This window comes from Bubalus kerabau, chromosome X (assembly GCF_029407905.1).
Source record: "Bubalus kerabau isolate K-KA32 ecotype Philippines breed swamp buffalo chromosome X, PCC_UOA_SB_1v2, whole genome shotgun sequence".
NCBI classification, from domain to species: domain Eukaryota; kingdom Metazoa; phylum Chordata; class Mammalia; order Artiodactyla; family Bovidae; genus Bubalus; species Bubalus kerabau.
This window is the reverse complement of record NC_073647.1, coordinates 123,577,579-123,598,819: the sequence shown is the minus strand read 5'-3', so window position 1 is coordinate 123,598,819 and position 21,241 is coordinate 123,577,579. Positions and strand designations below refer to the sequence as shown.

The window sequence follows — 21,241 nt, the reverse complement described above, 5'->3', positions numbered from 1 at the left end:
CTCACAATATGAAATAAATTTTGATTCTTATGTCCTGAGGTCTGACAACCGTCTTATATTAAGTAAATGACTTAAAGTTACTAAGAAACCTAAAAATGTCAAAATAATATTTTTTAATGTATAGCTTTTGATTTTGTTCAATTTTGGTTTTGAGGATATAATAATGAACACCTTATACTATGAACACAGGAGGTTTTCTTTTTTTGAGATTTAACAGAAAATTCTACAGATTTGGGTTACATTTCTGTTATAGCTTAATGATTGAGGTTCCCTTAGGAGGCTGCAGTCACATGTTGGCAATATCCAAAGCCATCTTAAGGTTTGATTGCGCTAGCTCATCAAAATGGTTAACAAAACTAGAAGTTAATGCTAGTTATTATCTAATAGTGCAGCTGTTATTGGCTAATGGTGCCTACATGCAGTGTCTCTGTAATATGTGTCTCAAGTAGTTGAATTTTATATACAGTGACTGGTTTCCCACAGTGTGTAGTCCAAAAGAACTACAGAGCATTTTCTGATACAGAACTAGAATTTATGCAGCTTTACTTAGCTACTTCCTATTGGCTACAGGAGAATCACTGTGTTGATTTTGATATGTGAAAGGGACTACCAGTCAGTCAGTTCAGTCACTCAGTCATGTCCGACTCTTTGTGACCCCATGGACTGCAGCACACCAGGCTTCCCTGTCCATCACCAACTCCTGGAGCTTGCTCAAACTCATGACCATCAAGTCAGTGATGCCATCCAACCATCTCATACTTTGTCATCCCCTTCTCCTCCTGCCTTCAATCTTTCCCAGCATTTAGGGGGACAATTGAAAACTAGCCCATGCCAGTTCTGTCTTTAAATTCATTTTAGTTGTCCCAATGCTGTACTATACTCCTGATTATATCCACTCTATGTTCCATCCCTGGGGGGCTATACCTAAGTAGGCATTAGAAATCTCAGGTCATCCAGATGACCCTTGAAACTTGGGGGAGTGATGTGAGATAGACTGACCTAATGATATTTAGTACTCGACCAGCTTCCCCACAAACCAACTCAATGCTCAACATCTCCTTTTTCTCTCTCATCAAGTGTAAACTAAGTTCTGAAGAGAAATGACTCTGTGCCCTGGTGACTACACATTTTTCTTATTTGCTGGGCATGAGGAGAAGGGAAAAGAGAAGAACAAAAAGCGTGACAAACAATGAGATGGTGGCTATTCTATCTTCTAAATTAAATGATCTCTAAAACGTAAGGCCCACAGGAGAGGAGGAAAGAGAAAAAGGCTTAAGGAAGACTATTTTAAGGAGTACATGTCACTTTGTGTTTTCCTTATTTAAAGGACCAGAGTTTGTCTGGGGGATAATTTAAGTATGATGATTCATACCTAAAATTTGCATTTTAAATACTTTGCATCCTCTGAAGAGTTAGGATAGACACATGATAGAGTTCAAAGTATCAGAACAGCTTATCTATTATTCTTAATGATATTGTTATCTTAAAAACTAAAAATAATGTGTTTCTAGTAAAAAGCTGTGTTTAGTCTGGGACAGTAATGAGCCCACTTTGGTGATTATTCATGATCATCATATTTTTCTTATTCCTTTGTTTGCCTTGCCAAAGAACAACACAGTAAACACAACAGTAAATACACAATAGTAAATATTTGCTTCCTTCCTACTAAATATTTAGCAGAGTAACATTATTTAATTTTCATACAACTACTTAGATATCACTGTCTCCAATTTACCAAAGACACATACAATGTGTCTCCAGTTTACCAAAGACACACACACTCACACACATACACATCTTTACACAATCACATCAAAGAATGGGTAGTATGTAGTGGGCACAGTGTCCATTTAGATAAGATACCCCAGCTCCTGTCTCCCCTTCTCCAATCCCAACTCAACAGAAAATCTTTGGTCACCTACCTGTCCCAGATTGGAGTCCTGTAAACCTCAGATTCAGGCCATTCTGAATGGTGGTAGGCTAAAGAATATGTCAGACCCCTGAGCTATATTTTCAATATCAATAGCCCTGGGAAAGCTGATTAAAATTTTCTATTACTTTATTTATTATGTATTTATTTTGTGACACTGCATGGCATGTGGGATCTTAGTTCCCCAACCAGGGATCAAACCCTTGCTTCCTGCATTGGAAGCACAGAGTCTTAACTATTGAACCACCAGGAAGTCCCCACAAATCTCTGTTCTTTTAGAAGGTTAAACCCAGCATTAACTTTGGCACATGTAAGCAGAATAGGTGCCCTACTGGATAGTATAATGTAAGAAATGCCACATACAGAAAGGAATAATTTCTATAATTATCTGTCATCAACGTGATGTGAAATTTTCTGATCAGAAACAATGTGAGGATTAAATACAATATATACTGTGAAATGATTCTTCCAATCAATCAATCAATCTTCAGCACGTCACATAATTATCTTTTGGTGTGTGTGGTAAGAACACTAAAGATCTATCTTAGCAGATTTCAACTGTATTATTTATTATTAGCAACTATAGGCTTCATGCTATACATTTGATCTCTAGAATCTATCTTATTAATATAGCTGAAAATTTGTACCCTTTAACCAATATTCCCTATTTCCTCTAACCCCTAGCCCCTGAAAACCATTGTTCTACTCTCTGCTTCTGTGAGTTCAACCTTTTTAGATTCTGTATTTAAGTGACATTGTGCAAAATTTATTTTTCTGTATCTGGCTTATTTTACTTAGTGTAATCTCCTCAGGCTTCATCTGTGTTGTCTCAAATGGCAAGAGTTCCATCTTTTTTATGGCTAAATATTACTCCATTTTGTACATATACCACATTTTCTTTATTCATCTGTAGGCGGACACTTGGGCTATTTCCATGTCTTGGCTATAGTGACTCATGCTATAATAACATGGGGGTGCAGATACATCTTTGAGATACTAATTTCATTTCCTTTAGATATATGCCTATAAGTAGGATTGCTGGATCATATGGTAATTCAATTTTAGTTTTTTGAGGACACTTCATCAAATTTTCCATAATGTCTATACCAAATTTTAAATCCCACCAGCAGTGTTAAGTGGTTTTCTTTATTACACATTCATGCTAACACTTATTTTTTGACTCTGTGATAGTAACAATCCTAACAGATACGAGGTTATATCGCATTGTGATTTTGATGTTCATTTCCCTGATGAATAGTGATATTGAGCACTGCTTTTTGGCCATTTGTATGTCTTCTTTGGGAAAAATATCTTTTGAGGTCCTCTGCCCATTTTTAATAGGATTATTTGTGGGGTTTCTTGCTATTGAGTTCTGTGAGTTCCTTATGTATTTTAGATAATATCCCCCATTAGATACATGATTTGCAAATATTTTCTCCCTGTCCAAAGGTCACCTTTTCATTTGGTTGATTTCTTTTCCTTTGCTGCGCAGAAATTTTTTAGTGTGATATAGTCCTGTTGCTTATTTTTGCTCTTGATTCCAGTGCTTTTGCTGTCATATTTGAAAGGTCTTTTTCATGCTGTTTTATTATTTTTTTTAATTTTATTTTATTTTTAAACTTTACATAATTGTATTAGTTTTGCCAAACATCAAAATGAATCCGCCACAGGTATACATGTGTTCCCCATCCTGAACCCTCCTCCCTCCTCCCTCTCCATTCCATCCCTCTGGGTCGTCCCAGTGCTATTTTAAATAGGATTGTTTTCTTAATCTCTTTTTCAAATAGTTCATTATTAGTGTATAGTAACGCAACTCATTTTTGTATGTTGATTTTATATCCTGCAACTTTCCTGAATTCACTTATTATGTAAAGTTTTTTTCTGGAATCATTGTACAAATAAAATCAAAGATAATGATCTTAGAGGACAAGCTTTTAGTCTTTCAATGTTGAATATATTAGCTGTGGACTTTTCATATGTGGCCTTTGTTATGTTGAAGTAATTTTCTTTTGTTCCTAGATTGTTGAGTGTTTTTATAATAAAGTGGTGTTAAATTTTGTCAGTTTTTTCCTTGCATATCTTGAGATGATCATGTGTTTTTTATCCTTCATTCTGTTAAAGTGGTTTATCATATTAATTAATTTTCTTATGTGGAACTTTCTTCACATCCTATAGTTAAATCCTATTTATACATGGTGTATAATCCTATTAACACGCCATTGAATTCCATTTGATAGCATTTGTTGAGGATTTTTGCATCTATATTCATCAGGGATATTTGCCAGAGTTTTCTTTTCTTGTAGTGTCTTTTTCGGGCTTTGACATCAGGATAAATTAAGTTTGGAAGTATTTGGAAGAATTCCCTCATCTTTAATATTTTGGAAGAGTTTGAGATGGATTGACATTAATTCTTCTTTACATATTTGGTAGAATTCACCATCTGTTCCTGGGTGTTTCTTTGTTGGGAGGATTTTGATTACTGATTCAATGTTCTTAATATTCATATGTTCAGATTTTCTGTTTATTCATGATTTTGTCTTCGTAAATCCTTATTTTCTGGGAATTTATCCGTTTCTTCTCGGTTATACAAATTTTATATATAATTGTTTATAGCAGTCTCTTCTGGTCATTTTTATTTCTGGGGCATCAATTGTAATGTGTCCTTGTTCATATATGATTTTATACATTTAAGTCTTATGTTTTTTCTTAATCTAGCTAATTTTATTGATTTTGTTATTTTCAAAAAACTCTGACTCAGTTGATTTTTTTCTATTTTTTTTCTTTTGTCTCTTTAATTTCTGCTGTACTCTTTATTTCTTTCTTTCTGCTAACTTTGGGTTGGGTTTTTCTTCATTTTCCTGTTTCTTGAGAAATAGAATTAGATTGTTTGACTTCTTTCTTCTTTATGTAGGCGTTTATCAGTATAAATTTCCATCTTAGTAGTACTTTTGCTGCATTCCATAAGCAATGTTGTGTTTTCATTTTGTCTCAAGATATTTTATAACATCTTCTTGGTTCATTGGTTCAAGATTTGTTTTTTTAATGAAAATTTAATTGTTTAATTTTCATGTATTTGTGTATTTTCCAGTTTTCCATCTGCTATTGATATCTAGTTTCATTCCACTATGGAGGAAAAAGACAACTGGTAAAACTTCAATCTTCTTAAATGTGTTCAGACTTGATTTGTGACCTAACATGAAGTCTGTCCTTGAGAATGTTCCATGTGTACCTGAGAGGAATATGAATGCTGTTGCTATTGAGTGAAATGTTCTGTATATATTCGTTAGAATCATTTGTCTGTAGTGTTGCTCCTTGCTCCTGTCTTCTTTTCTCTTACTGGTCTTCTGTCTAAGTTTTCATTCCATTCAATATTCCATTATTGAAAATGGGGTATTGAAATCTCCTATTATTATTCTATTGCTGTCTATTCCTCCCTTAAGTTCTGTCAATCTTTGGTCTATATATTTAGGTACTCTATTGTTGAGCATATATAACTATAACTGTATAATTGGTTTTTTGTTCTGGCAAGCTGATTTGATATAAAATCCTTCTTTGTCTTCTTGACAGTTTTTTATTAAGTCTACTTTGCCTCATAGAAGTAAGGCTAGGCATGCTCTTTTGTTTACCATTTTCATGGAATATTCTTTTTTCCCTTTAACTTTCAGCCTATGTGTATCTTTAAACCCAAATTTAGTCTCTTGTAGACGGCACATACTTGGATCTTGTATTTTTATCCTATCAGCCACTGTCTCTTTTGAAGAGAGTTTAATTTACTAATATTTAAAGTAGTTAATGATACGGAGGAACTTACCATTTTGTTTTTTTCAGTATGTCTTACAGCTCTTTTGTGCATCTTTTCTTATCTTGCTATCTTCCTCTGTGTTGTATTGCTTTTTTTTTTTATAGTAATATGCTTTGGTTCTTTTCTCATTTTCTTTCGGGTATCTTCTGTAGGTGTTTTCTTTGTGGTTACCATGGGACTTACATAAAACATTTTATAAGTTTAACAATCCATTTTAAGCTGATAACAACTTCAGTTGCATACAAAATCTCTACAGTTCTTTAGTGATGTACAAGTTACACATTTTTTATTGTGTTTCTTTTAATATTTTTTTATAAACTGTTTTTTAACTTTTATGGCACAACTAAGTGATTTATGTTCCACTGTTACAATATTTAGCTTTGTGTATTTTATTTATACTTATTTTTGCCAGTGAACTTTATACTTTCAAATGCTTTTGTGTTGCTATTTACTCTCTTCATTTCAACTTAAAGGACTCCTTTTAGCATGTCTTGTAAAGCAGATCTAGTGGCGATTAACTCCCTTAGCTTTTCTTTGTCAGGGAAAGTATCTATTTCCTTTTTGAAGGACTTTTTTTTTTTTGCTAGATATAGTGTTTTTGGTTGGCAGTTTGTTTTTCACCACTTTGAATATATCATTCCTCTCACTTCAGGCTTGCATGGTTTCTGCTGAGAAATCTGTTGGAAGTCTTACAAGAATTCCCTTGTATGTAATAAGTTCGTTTTCTCTTGCTGTTTTCCAATTCTGTTTTTGTCTGTAACTGTTGACATTTTAATTATGTGTCTCATTGTGGAGTTCTTTGATTTCATCCTATTTAGAGCCTTTTGTACTTCATTAATCTGATGTTCATTTTCTTCTCCAGATTTGGGAAGTTTGTGTCCATTATTTCTAAAAATAAGCTTTCTGCTTCTGTTTCTCTCTGTTCCTCCTGAGACTCATAATGTGTATATTAGTCCTCTTGATATTGTTGTGTAAGTCCCTTAGATTTTCTTCACTCTACTTCATTTACTTTTCTTTTTGCTCCTCTTCACATGACTTTTCTTTCAGTTCTCTCATTATTTCTGCTGAATCAAATGGACCTCAACCCTTAGTAAATTTTTCAGTTCAGTTTCTGCATTCTTCAGCTCCAAAATTTGTTTGGTCTTTTTAATATTTTCTGTCTTTTTGTTGAAATTCTCTTTTGGTTCATGCATTGTTTTCCTGATGTTGTTGAACGTCTTCATGACAATTATTTTGAATAATTTGCAAAGTAATTTCTATACCTCCACTTCTTTATGGTACATTTCTGGAGATCTATTTTCTTTCTTTAACAGCATATTTTTTGTTTGTTTGTTTCTTCATTTCCTTTTTAACTTTGTGTTGGTATCGACACATTTGGAAAAATAGCTGCCTTTCCCATTCTTTACAAACTGGCTTAATGCAGGGAAAGATCTTCAACAATCAGTGCAACTAAAGACTTTGGGAGACTTTCAAATCTTTTCTGTTGAATATGTCTTTCTTTGCTCAGTTGGTAAAGAATCCACCTGCAATGTAGGAGACCCTGGTTTGAATCTTGGGTCAGGAAGATCTGCTAAAACAGGGATAGGCCACCCACTCCAGTATTCTTGGGCTTCCCCTGTGGCTCAGCTAGTAAACAATCTGCCGTCAGTGTGGGAGACCTGGGTTCAATCCCTGGGTTGGGAAGATCCGCTGGAGAAGGGAACGGTTACCCATTCTAGTATTCTGGCCTGAAGAATTCCATGGATTGTGTAGTCCATGGACTTGCAGAGTTGGCCCCGACTGAGTGACTTTCACTTTCACATGTCTTTCTGAACTTGTGTGTGAAGATTACTAATTAGAGGGGCTTGCCAGTTTCTTTTTTCAGTAGTTTGTAATCTCTTCCTCCCTCTGGTGTCTGTCTTTTGTACTATGAGCACTCTGAAGCAGCAGCATATTACCCAGATTTTTTTTTTTTTCAGCAGCCTCTAGTCATGTAGTTTGTCAGGTTCTCTCAGTTCCATGAGACAAGCAAGACAAAAAGCAGAACCTTAAGCAGCCTACTAAGAAGCTAGAAATTTGAGTATATGTTCCACTCTCCTTTTTCTGCACTTAGGGAGAGCCTTCTGGGTTATATCAGCTTCTATCTGCCCTACCATAGGACTTCTGCAGCATCAGTACCCTGCCCAGTACTTTTGTGTTCTCAGAAACTACCATGCATCTAGTGTGTATGAGGTCTCATCAGTACTTCAAGATAGGCAAGACAGAAGTCAGTCCCCCAGCAGCTCCATACCCCCATTGTCCAAATGTTGGGTGTCTAGTCTACTCTTCTCTTTTCCTTACCTGGGAGAAGTGGGACCTGAGAATCTCCTCCTAATCTTGTGCTACTGTGCTCAGGAGGGAGAGACTGTGGTGAGAGCCTGCCACGAATTTTCCTAATAGCTTCAGAGTAGCTGACTTTACACTCATCTGGAGGGCAGACGCTCTTAACTGGTTTCAGAATTTCTCACAGTGGAATTTGGTCTGCGTCTTTTTGAATCATTGTCTCCATGGAACTGATCTGGGGCTTTCTATTCTGCCATCTTGCTGACATCACCCCTCAGCATAGTCTGTTTTATACGTTTCTTATTTGTTGGATCATGCATCATTGCCTAGCATTGGTTATAAAATGGTTTAAAACAGTAACAATCATATTGATCAATATGTTAATATTATTAGTCCTTATCAGGTACTTTCCATATGCCAGGAAAGGTAATAATCTTTATGGGGATTATCAGTTTAATGGAATGAAAACAGAGGTTCCAAAAAACTAAATTGCCTGAAGTCATGCTCCTACATACAGCTAGGATTTCAGTCTAGGTCATCTCTGTCCATAATCCACTCTCTCATACCACCTGCTGTGAAACTCAATACGCATTTACTGAAAGGATCCCTGAGTCCCAACCTAAATCTCCCATGTACTCTTTGATGTTTCACTGTTGGATCTTAATTCTAGGAAATTGTTCTTTACCTTCTGCCTGCATCTCCACTGTCAATTGGATTTTCAATTTCTCACAGCCTCCCATGTACTCGGTCTCCCTCCTGCTTTCCTCTACCAAGAAGTTCCTCAACTTCTTTCACAGTATTCATCTCAAATGTAATCTACATTGACTTCAAGATGGTAACTTGAATCTTAAATGTCACTCAGTTCATTTCAGATCGTGGCAGCTCATCTCCAGGCCCAAGAATTTTTAATGAACCTATAAATTACTTACATCTCACTTAGCAAGTAGAAAACTGAAAAGAAGTAAGCAAATATCACATTAGAATAATAGTAAAAACAAGACTTTATGATAGCTGTTGTGGTCAGGCATTTTAGATATTGAGTTATTAGAGATCAAATTGCCAACATCTGCTGGATCATTGAAAAAGCAAGAGAGTTCCAGAGAAACATCTATTTCTGCTTTATTGACTATGCCAAAGCCTTTGACTGTGTGGATCACAATAAACTGTGGAAAATTCTGAAAGAGATGGGAATACCAGACCATCTGACCTGACTCTCGAGAAACCTATATGCAGGTCAGGAAGCAACAGTTAGAACTGGACATGAAACAATGACTGGTTCCAAATAGGAAAAGGAGTACCTCAAGGCTGTATATTGTCACCCTGCTTATTTAACTTATATGCAGAGTACATCATGAGAAACGCTGGGCTGGAAGAAACACAAGCTGGAATCAAGATTGCCGGGAGAAATATCAATAACCTCAGATATGCAGATGACACCACCCTTATGGCAGAAAGTGAAGGGGAACTAAAAAGCCTCTTGATGAAAGTGAAAGAGGACAGTGAAAAAGTTGGCTTTAAAGCTCAACATTCAGAAAACGAAGATCATAGCATCTGGTCCTATCACTTCATGGGAAATAGATGGGGAAACAGTGGAAACAATGTCAGACTTTATTTTTGGAGGCTTCAAAATCACTGCAGATGGTGATTGCAGCCATGAAATTAAAGGACGCTTACTCCTTGGAAGGAAAGTTATGACCAACCTAGACATCATATTAAAAAGCAGAGACATTACTTTGTCAACAAAGGTGTGTCTAGTCAAGGCTATGGTTTTTCCAGTGGTCATGTATGGATGTGAGAGTTGGACTGGGAAGAAAGCTGAGCGTGGAAGAACTGATGCTTTTGAACTGTGGTGTTGGAGAAGACTCTTGAGATCCCTTGGACTGCAAGGAGATCCAACCAGTCTATTCTAAAGGACATCAGTCTTGGGTGTTCATTGGAAGGACTGATACTAAAGCTGAAACTCCAATACTTTGGCCACCTCATGCAAAGAGTTGACTCATTGGAAAAGACTCTGATGCTGGGAGGGATTGGGGGCAGGTGGAGAAGGGGACGATGGAGGATGAGATGGCTGGATGGCATCACTGACTCGATGGACAAGAGTTTGAGTAAACTCCAGGAGTTGATGATGGACAGGGAGGCCTGGCATGCTGCAACTCATGGGGTTGCAAAGAGTCGGACACGACTGAGCGACTGAACTGAACTATTTACAAATAATTGAATTTTCATTTGGGACATTGGGTTCTTCCAGTTTTTATAGTAATGGCATTGTATTCTTTGCACACTATAGAAATAAGATATGATTTTAAAAATCTTTAAGATTCCATTTTTGTCACCCTGGAGAGAATGCCACTCCAGTAATTTTTTAAATGCCCAATCACTGTTATTCTGTAAGCATTCCATAAAGTAAAAAGTATCAGACTCATGGCTGTAAAGCACCATTAATGTTTAACTGTAGTCCTATGCAATGGGATATAAGCCAAGCCCTATCCCCAATTTTCATACAGAGAACAAGGCAATGATAAAGTTTTAAACATTGATAATATATTTTTGTTCCAGAAATCCTGAGTCATACATGGCATTCTTCCTACCTGGCAGTGATCCTGAATTTTTTGTAAAACCTCAGATTGGAGAACTTCTTCCTAAAGGAACTCTCATCACTGTGGGTTTTATACCCACAATGTACAGCAGGAAATACAAAGCAACGTTAGCAATACAGGTGAGTTCTAGAAAGGTAATAGTCGAGGATATTTGATGTCACAAAATTCAATGAATGACTTTGGGAAAAAAACTTTCACTCAATGATCAGTGGTAAAGAACAGCAACATTATCTTGCAAAAGTCAACATATTTCAACTGTTTTGCTTGTTTTAATTTCCTTTTGGTAAAAAAAGAAATTTTAAATGTGAAATATAACCCAAATGTTGTTATCATCAATGGAAATAGGAAATTGCTTCTTTTCCACACTGAGGAATTGTGGAAGAGATAAATAATGACTGAAAAGTGATTTGTATAGACATATGATTTCCTATAATAACCTATTCAAAGGCTTTGGGTTTCCCAAGTAGCTCAGAGATAACGAATCTGCCTTCAATGCAGGAGATGCAAAAGTTGCAGGTTAAATCCCTGGGTTGGGAAGATCTCCAGCATAGGAAATGGCAACCTGCTCCAGTATTCTTGCCTGGAAAATTCCCAGGACAAAGAAGCCTGGCAGGCTACAGTCCATGGAGTTGCAAAGAGTAGGACACAACTGAACACCACACCCCTTTATTCAAAGACTTTAGGTGATTTCCAATAGGGATTTTGAAGCCTTTGATTTCAAAGGATAAAGGATAAGGTGTTAGGAAAATGTTAAGGTCTAAAATGAAAATTAAACAAAATAAAATTTATTTTGAATTGAAACAAAATAGTGTGAAATGGGCCATTAATATAAAATAATGTTAAAGTGATCATTTTGTTAAAATTTAAGGTAAATACAACTCTGAAAATTTATTCAGTAAGTAGAATTTCTCCATAAAATTTCCCACATCTGTCCTACTATGAACTTTTGGCTAAAGGTAACCTTCAAGTTATTTTGGAAAAGATGTCTATTCCCACTGTCTTTTTTCAGTAGCACAGGCATAAGGGAATTGTAGTCATATTTCGAGACACAACTACTGATGCCAAAGTGACTACTAGACTTCTGAATCAGACACTAATTAGGCAGCCCCACTGGCAGAAAAATGTGTTGTTACTGTTTTAATGAATAGAGAAAAATATTGAATATTGCTTGAGAAGAGCATTTATTTTTTGTCTTTTTGAGACCCCTTACAATCCAGGTAATAAAAATATAAAGCATCTGGAGCCTTGCTGCACATAACTATTTCCTGAGTTAATATTTGATTACAATTATGATGTTAATGTGCTTACTTCTTAAAGTGATATTTTATTTTATTTTATTTTTTTTTTTTTCCCAGATCTGTTGAGTTGCAGTCTGGCTCATGGGAGAAATTCTTTATTTAGATGCTTCAGTGACCAAAAGATAGAGCATAAGTGTGTGCGCACACACACACACACACACACACACACAAAATACACAAAGGCATTTACAGGCGAAGGGACAGGGAGTGGAGGGAGGAGCCCACGAGAGCAGATGTGGACTTCTCTGACCCAGTGAGGAGGGACCTCAGAGGGTGACCCTCCATGGAATTCCTGTTTGAAAGCTATGAGGTAAAGTCCACTCCCAGTGAAGTCCCAGGCCATAAAGCACAGCAGTGTTGTAGAAATCTACATTTGGGGCTGGGGACATAGCTGTTTCCTCACTGCAAAAGCTTACACCAGCTCTCTTTTCTATTCCTTTGAGGGTCCATCTTGCTCCTTGGTCTCAGAATCTCCTAGTGGATGATGGGGGCGGACTAGCACCACAGCAGCCTGGGTGGATGGTCTGCTGCGCAAGGGGAACAAGAGGACCAGTAGGGCCGAAGGACAGCAGTCAATCTCGGAGCTGGCTGGTGTGAGGGCAGTTTCCCTTTAAAGGGAGAGAGCCACCCAGGAAATTTTTACGTGGGGACTTTCCCACATGACCCTGTGCCAGAGCACCTCTGATGGAGGAGAGGAAAGGCCTCTGTCGGCATTTTCTGTGATCCCACTGGGTACTGAGGCCTCCTTCGGCTCCAGCTTGTCCCCAGTTGCTGCAGGTCCTTAGCACCATTCGGGAACTGTGGAGAAGGGGAAAGCGGGATAGCAGTGCTCTGCCAGGACTGTGTCGCTGCTCCAGGAGGAGACTTCACAGTGGGCAGAAATCTGGACAACTGGCCAGCATCAGATACCAGGCTCAGGAAAGCTCACACTCTTTGGGGGGCGGGAGTGTCACATGAACTCCAAGCCTCCATGTGGCAGCCACTTCCATCTGCCCTTTCCTACCTAGGCCAAGGCTTGGAGTGAAAATTCCGGGTTTCACTGGAGATGCCTAGAGCTTAGGGAGACCTCTGTTCTTTAGCTGCAGGGAGTGGTCCATAAGTGACCTCTAGTGGAAAGACAGGCCTGGGGTCTCATGACATATGGCCCGGAAGGGCTGACGAAGGGGAAAGGCCATCCTCCAAATTACCACCCTGGGAAATACCAAGTCCTGTCAACATCTCTGCTTCCCTTACCCTGACCTACAGGGCCGATTCCAAAGGGGAGGAGAAGAAGTAGATTTGCCTGGGCCAATCCGAGGCTGTATATGGTCTACTCCTGCCTCAGGCCTGTGTATTCTCCAGGTGTAAGAAAGGAAGAAGAGGGAGCCAAGGGCTGACCATAGTAACAGAAAGCTGGCTCATGGCTGGTTCAACTTGGGTTGCTGGACAGAAACACCCCTAGTTTTCCAAGGTGGTTGAGTCTTTCTGAATGGGTTGCCTTTGCATGGGAATCTGGCCCAGAGGTGATGCCACGGTTTTTGGTGACTGGTTCTTGTGTTTGAAGCCGCTGACATGAGCTTGGTACTGTTCTATGGAGTTCAGCACTATCTTGCATGTCTTGCAGGGGTAGCCCTTCCCGGCTGAGTCAGTGACAGCAGGGTCGGCAAGCCGTCCGTAGTGTGCCATAAGTTTGAGTTTGGTCTCCTGTTTCCTGTGTTTCTTGCCCACATAATGTTGCTGAGCCATGACAGGGTCATTGAAAGTCGCGTGGCAGAGGCTGCAGAACTTGTCTGGGTCTATCATCTCTCTATTCTGGTGCAAGGCTTCCACCTTAGTGGATTGCTGCTTCAGCTTTAAGTTCTTTGCGTGGGTCTTCCCCAGGTAGTGCGACTGGGCCACGACAGGGGAGGAAAAGGTCATGTTACAGATGGGGCAGCACTGGTTCTTGTCTTTGCTTCTGCTGCTCTTCTGATCTGAGTCTAGCCTCTTCATTTCCCCCTTTAGTGTCTCCATTCCATGGATTGCTAGGTATCTCTTCACTTTGTTGGCATGTTTTTTGCTCTGATAGTGTGCCAGCTTCTGGGACTCAGAAATGAGCAAGGCGCAGCAAACCTTACACTGGGTGTTGGTGAAGAGACACTGGTTCTTCTGGATCATGTGTTCCACTGGCCCCGCCGGTGTCCGCATTCTCCACCGTGTCCAATGCAGGATACTCCATCTTCCCCGCAAGCTCTAACCGGGCGATCTAAAGTGATATTTTAAAGAGAGATTTGTGAATAAAATTATATTCAGTTTATAACATATGGTGGATATTTCTGAAATTAACTATTAATACTTAGGAAGTTTTACCAACAAAATTCTGTTTCTGATTTCCCTGTGAAGACTTGACAGTTAAATCACTAGCAGCAGAACTGAAGGGTTTCTGTGAAAGAATAAGTTTATATGGTATCAACTGAGAATATAACATTTTGATTAGTGTGAAGTAGTGTAGTTTGATAAAGTGTATATGGGGAAAATTGAGAAATCACTATTTTGATTTAAGAAATCACTGTTGATCCTATTTCTATTATGGAGAATTTAAAACATGCCCCAAAATGGAGAGAATACTTACTCTCTGTGCACTCATCATCCTACATGAACTCTTATCAACCCAAGGCCAGTCCTGTTTCAAGTATGTTTCCACCCTCTTCCTCACTTCCCATATTATTTTGAAGAAAATCCAAGACTTCCTATTACCTACAAATATTCTCTGTTGATGTCTAAAAGATAAAAATCTTAACCATGATACCATTATCATATCTAAAAATTAATAATAATTCCTTAATACCAGTGCATACTAAATATCCATTTGAAAGTAAAAGTCACTCAGTCATGTCTGGCTCTTTGCGACCCCATGGACTATGCAATCTATGGAATTCTCCAGGCTAGAATACTGGAGTGGGTAGCCTTTCCCTTCTCCAGGGGATCTCCCAACCCAGGGATCGAACCAGGGTCTCCCACATTGCAAGCGGATTCTTTACCAGCTGAGCCACAAGGGAAGCCCAAGAATACTGGAGTGGGTAGCCTATCCCTTTTCCAGCAGATCTGCCCATTTTGTTTATAGTTTCCTTTGCTGGGCAAAAGCTTGTAGATTTGATTAGGCCCCATTTGTTTATTTTTGGTTTTATTTTCATTACTCTAGGAGGTAGATCAAAAAAGATCTTGTTTTGATTTATGTAAAAGTGTTCTGCCTGTGTTTTGCTCTAAGAGTTTTATAGTATCTGACCTTACATCTACGTCTGTAATTCATTTTGAGTGTATTTTTGTGTATCATGTTAAAATGTTCTATTTCTTTTCTTTTACATCAACCTATCCAGTTTTCCCAGCACCACTTATTGAAGAGACTGTCTTTTCTCCAATGTATACTCTTGCCTCCTTTGTCATAGATTAATTGCCCACGGGTGTGTGGATTTATTTCTGGACTTCCTATTCTGTTCCATTGATCTATATTCCTGTTTTTTGTGCTACTGCTATACTGTTTTGATGACTGTAGCTTTGTTGTATAGTCTGAATTCAGAGAGCATGATTCCTCCAGTTCCATTTTTCTTTCTCAAGATTACTTTTGCTATTTGGAGCCTTCTGTGTGTCTATACAAATTATAAAATTTTTTGTTCTAATTCTGTGAAAAATGCCCTTGGTAGTTTGATAGGGATTGCATTGAATCTGTAGATTGCTTTGGACAGTATAGTCATTTTCACAATATTGACTCTTCCAATCCAAGAACATGGTATATCTCTCCATCTGTTTGTATCATCTTTGATTTCTTTCATCAGTATCATACAGTTTTCTGAGTATAGGTCTTTTGCCTCCTTAGATAGGTTTATTCCTAGGTAGTTTATTTTTTTTTTGATGTGATGGTAAATGGGATTTTTTCCTTAATTTATCTTTCTGATCTTTGGTTGTCAGTGTATAGGAATGCAAGAGATTTCTGAGTATCACTTACTGCAAAATTACTTGAATCTTAATTGAAATGTATACAGTAACATTTAGGATTTAAAAGTGTATTTATCTGTAATTATTTTCAGATGGTCTTGTAGATATGTTGGGCAAAAGAACAGATCCTTACATGTAGTTACCATGTGTATCACTAGGTTCTGAATGGGAGAGTACATCCCTTCACATAGTTCACAACTGTGTACCCACTAAGATCGGGCATGGATGCAGGTTCCTTTATGTAGCTCATACATTTGTACCCATAAGTGAGTCACTTATACACATTTATAAGTGTTTATAAGTTTATAAGTGAGTCACTTATAAACATTTACAACCACTTATGCACAATCACCAAAATGTAGCTGTGTTTTTCAAATTGAACATCCTTATATGAAGTAAAATGTTATTTAACCCAGTTGTAGTATGGTTCTTGGTTTGTCAGCTCAACAACAAAGCCAGACTCATTGATTCTGAATACTTAATTACTATGAACTGGATAGAAGGGCCAGTTCAGTACAGTTCAGTCGCTCAGTTGTGTCCGACTCTTTGCAACCCCGTGAATCGCAGCATGCCAGGCCTCCCTGTCCATCACCAACTCCCGGAGTTCACTGAGACTCACGTCCATCGAGTCAGTGATGCCATCCAGCCATCTCATCCTCTGTCATCCCCTTTTCCTCCTGCCCCCAATCCATCCCAGCATCAGAGTCTTTTCCAATGAGTCAACTCTTCATATGAGGTGGCCAAAGTACTGGAGTTTCAGCTTTACCATCATTCCTTCCAAAGAAATCCCAGGGCTGATCTCCTTCAGAATGGACTGGTTGGATCTCCTTGCAGTCCAAGGGACTCTCAAGAGTATTCTCAAACACCACAGTTCAAAATCATGAATTCTTCGGTGCTCAGCCTTCTTCACAGTCCAACTCTCACATCCATACATGACCACTGGAAAAACCATAGCCTTGACTAGACGAACCTTTGTTGGCAAAGTAATGTCTCTGCTTTTGAATATGCTATCTAGGTTGGTCATAACTTTCCTTCCAAGGAGTAAGCCCCTTTTAATTTCATGGCTGCAGTCACCATCTGCAGTGATTTTGGAGCCCCCAAAAATAAAGTCTACACTGTTTCCACTGTTTCCCCATCTATTTCCCATGAAGTGATGAGACCAGATGCCATGATCTTCATTTTCTGAATGTTGAGCTTTAAGCCAACTTTTTCACCTCCACTTTCACTTTCATCAAAAGGCTTTTGAGTTCCTCTTCACTTTCTGCCATAAGGGTGGTGTCATCTGCATATCTGAGGTTATTGATATTTCTCCTGGCAGTCTTGATTCCAGCTTGTGTTTCTTCCAGCCCAGCGTTTCTCATGATGTACTCTGCATATAAGTTAAATAAGCAGGGTGACAATATACAGCCTTGATGTACTCCTTTTCCTATTTGGAACCACTCTGTTGTTCCAAGTCCAGTTCTAACTGTTGCTTCCTGACCTGCATACACATTTCTCAAGAGGCAGATTAGGTGGTCTGGTATTCCCAGCTCTTTCAGAATTTTCCACAGTTTATTGTGATCCACACAGTCAAAGGCTTTGGCATAGTCAGTAAAGCAGAAATAGATGTTTTTCTGGAACTCTCTTGCTTTTTCCATGATCCAACGGATGTTGGCAATTTGATCTCTGGTTCCTCTGCCTTTTCTAAAACCAGCTTGAACATCAGGAAGTTCACGGTTCACATATTGCTGAAGCCTGGCTTGGAGAATTTTGAGCATTACTTTACTAGCGTGTGAGATGAGTGCAATTGTGCGGTAGTTTGAGTATTCTTTGGCATTGCCTTTCTTTGGGATTGGAATGAAAACTGACCTTTTCCAGTCCTGTGGCCACTGCTGAGTTTTCCAAATTTGCTGGCCTACTGAGTGCAGCACTTTCACAGCATCATCTTCCAGGATTTGGAATAGCTCAACTGGAATTCCATCACCTCCACTAGCTTTGTTCGTAGTGATACTTTCTAAGGCCCACTGGACTTCACATTCCAGATGTCTGGCTCTAGGAGAGTGATCACACCATCGTGATTATCTGGGTCGTGAAGACCTTTTTTGTACAGTTCTCTGTGTATTCTTGCCATCTCTTCTTAATATTTTCTCCTTCTGTTAGGTCCATACCATTTCTGTCCTTTATCGAGCCCATCTTTGCATGAAATGTTCCCTTGGCATCTCTAATTTTCTTGAAGAGATCTCTAGTCTTTCCCATTCTGTTGTTTTCCTCTATTTCTTTGCATTGATTGCTGAAGAAGGCGTTCTTATCTCTTCTTGCTATTCTTTGGAACTCTGCATCCAGATGCTTATATCTTTGCTTTTATCCTTTGCTTTTTGCTTCTCTTCTTTTCACAGCTATTTGTAAGGCCTCCCCAGACAGCCATTTTTCTTTTTTGCATTTCTTTTCCATGGGGATGGTCTTGATCCCTGCCTCCTGTACAATGTCACAAACCTCATTCCATAGTTCATCAGGCACTCTATCTATCAGATCTAGGCCCTTAAATCTATTTCTCACTTCCACTGTATAATCATAAGGGATTTGATTTAGGTCATACCTGAATGGTCTAGTGGTTTTCCCTACTTTCTTCAATTTAAGCCTGAATTTGGCAATAAGGAGTTCATGATCTGAGCCACAGTCAGCTCCTAGTCTTGTTTTTGCTGACTGTGTAGAGCTTCTCCATCTTTGGCTGCAAATAATGTAATCAATCTGATTTCAGTGTTGACCATCTGGTGATGTCCACGTGTAGAGTCTTCTCTTGTGTTGTTGGAAGAGGGTGTTTGCTATGACCAGTGCATTTTCTTGGCAAAACTCCGTTAGTGTTTGCCCTGCTTCATTCCGTATTCCAAGGCCAAATTTGCCTGTTACTCCAGGTGTTTCTTGACTTCCTACTTTTGCATTCCAGTCCCCTATAATGCAAAGGACATCTTTTTTGGGTGTTAGTTCTAAAAGGACTTGTAGGTCTTCATAGAACCGTTCAACTTCAGCTTCTTCAGCATTACTGGTTGGGGCATAGACTTGGATTACTGTGATATTGAATGGTTTGCCTTGGAAACGAACAGAGATCATTCTGTCATTTTTGAGATTGCATCCAAGTACTGCATTTTGGACTCTTTTGTTGACCATGATGGCTACTCCATTTCTTGGGAGGGATTCCTGCCCGCAGTAGTAGATATAATGGTCATCTGAGTTAAATTCACCCATTCCAGTCCATTTCAGTTCGCTGATTCCTAGAATGTCGACATTCACTCTTGCCATCTCTTGTTTGACCACTTCTGGTTTGCCTTGATTCATGGACCTGACATTCCAGGTTCCTATGCAATATTGCTCTTTACAGCATCGGACCTTGCTTCTGTCACCAGTCACATCCACAGATGGGTATTCTTTTTGCTTTGACTCCATCCCTTCATTCTTTCTGGAGTTATTTCTCCACTGATCTCCAGTAGCATATTGGGCACCTACCAATCTGGGGAGTTCCTCTTTCAGTATCCTATCATTTTGCCTTTTCATATTGTTCATGGGGTTCTCAAGGCAAGAATACTGAAGTGGTTTGCCATTCCTTTCTCCAGTGGACCACATTCTGTCAGATCTTTCCACCATGACCCGCCCGTCCTGGGTTGCCCCACGGGCATGGCTTAGTTTCATTGAGTTAGACAAGGCTGAGGTCCTAGCGTGATTAGATTGACTAGTTTTCTGTGAGTATGGTTTCAGTGTGTCTGCTCTCTGATGCCCTCTTGCAACACCAACCATCTTACTTGGGTTTCTCTTACCTTGGGCATGGGGTATCTCTTCGCGGCTGCTCCAGCAAAGCGCAGCCGCTGCTCCTTACCTTGGACGAGGGGTATCTCCTTACCACCGCCCTTCCTGACCTTCAACATGGGATAGCTCCTCTAGGCCCTCCTGCGCCCGCGCAGCCACGGCTCCTTGGACGTGGGGTTGGTCCTCCTGGGATAGAAGGGCCAGTTTCAATTAAAACATGACCATTCCAGATGTGCAAGAAATTCCTGAATTTAACATTCATTGACAGAGATCATATTACATATTAAATCCTGATAATGACTACAGTATTTTCTTGACCTGAACTTCTCTTGAGTGAGTTTTCTGAACATACATGATACAATTCTTATGTGAGGTAGAAGTCCTGGATAAACACAGGTAGCATCAGAAAACTCTGTAAGAGCAATGTGATATAAGTATGAACATAAATGTGCAGAAAATGCTAGACAACCTAATTCAGTATTGTCATTCTGTACAAAAATGCAGAAGAAATGAAGGATTTTTAAGTAAATTCCTGTGTAAGCTGTACTGACTTGGATTTAGATTTTGATTTTCATTAATGAGTTTGCACCATGCTCAATAATTACAGGTAGTTATATTAATGATGTACTTTCATAATCTTAAAAACAGAAGCTTGACATCATACCAGTTGGTTCTATAGCCATATTGAAATTCCCTTAGATAAATCCTGCAAGGTATTATTTCCATTACATATAGTTCATGCTAGGTGATAGTCTCCTGCAAACCAAATAGATGGCTTCACCCACAGGGCAGACCTCTAAGTGTGACTTTTTATTGAATGTTTTTTAATTCATAAAGCCAAATGCATTCCTGAATTTATTTTCCACACTAATCATTTATTTATCAGATTTGTGCCCTTAATGCACAAATGCAGTTTCAGTTTTGTGCCCTTCCCATACCTTACATGGAGAAGAGAGAAGTTGTTAATTTGATAAGTATTTTCTCACATTTTTCTGAGTCCCTGGATATTGTGTATAAAGTCTCTTCCTCTCCTTGTTTCTAGACAGAAGATATGTACTGGTTGTATGAGATCAATGGGTTACCTCAAATTTCCATACTGCCATTGAAAGTAAAGGCCAAAGTTGATGCTCGTAACAAGATGTTTGACAAAAAGCCAGCTCATCGGCGTAATTTTCTCTATGAAAATGCTCAACTCACAAGAACAGGGGTATCCTCTACGATCAAGGGGGCTCGTTTGATGTTGAACAATAAATAAAAGAAAATTGTTTTTCTCAAAATATTTCTTGGTCTTGCTCCTGCTGCTAAATTGTTTCAGTCATGTCCGACCCTGTGTGACCCCACAGATGGCAGCCCACCAGGCTCCCCCGTCCCTGGGATTCTCCAGGCAAGAACACTGGAGTGGGTTGCCATTCTTGGTCTTAAGTAGAGTTAAATATATTTCAATGATGGTTATTTCATTTTTCAGATATTTCTGAGAACTACTATTTTAAGTATCAATATAATAGAGCTTCTGCATTTTATTTTAAAACTGACTAAATCTATTCTAAATGTTCTATTCTGTTGAACAAAGAATGTTCAAACTATC

General features: G+C 38.7%; 2 protein-coding genes across 2 annotated transcripts in view; one reads left to right on the top strand and one right to left on the bottom strand.

Annotated features, from left to right (window-relative positions):
- Positions 1 to 20,911, top strand: part of LOC129640164 (cilia- and flagella-associated protein 47-like) — a 176,454-nt gene extending 155,543 nt beyond the window's left edge. The window contains exons 19-20 of the mRNA XM_055565400.1: positions 10,590 to 10,749; positions 20,699 to 20,911. Coding sequence (XP_055421375.1) covers positions 10,590 to 10,749; positions 20,699 to 20,911 — 373 coding nt within the window. The remainder of the gene's footprint in view (positions 1 to 10,589; positions 10,750 to 20,698) is intronic.
- Positions 12,009 to 14,125, bottom strand: LOC129638998 (zinc finger protein 346-like). Its single transcript, XM_055563784.1, is given in 2 exon segments — positions 12,009 to 14,072; positions 14,074 to 14,125. Coding segments are annotated over 2 exon segments (759 nt in total). The 3' UTR covers positions 12,009 to 13,365.
- Positions 20,912 to 21,241: the final 330 nt, after the last annotated feature.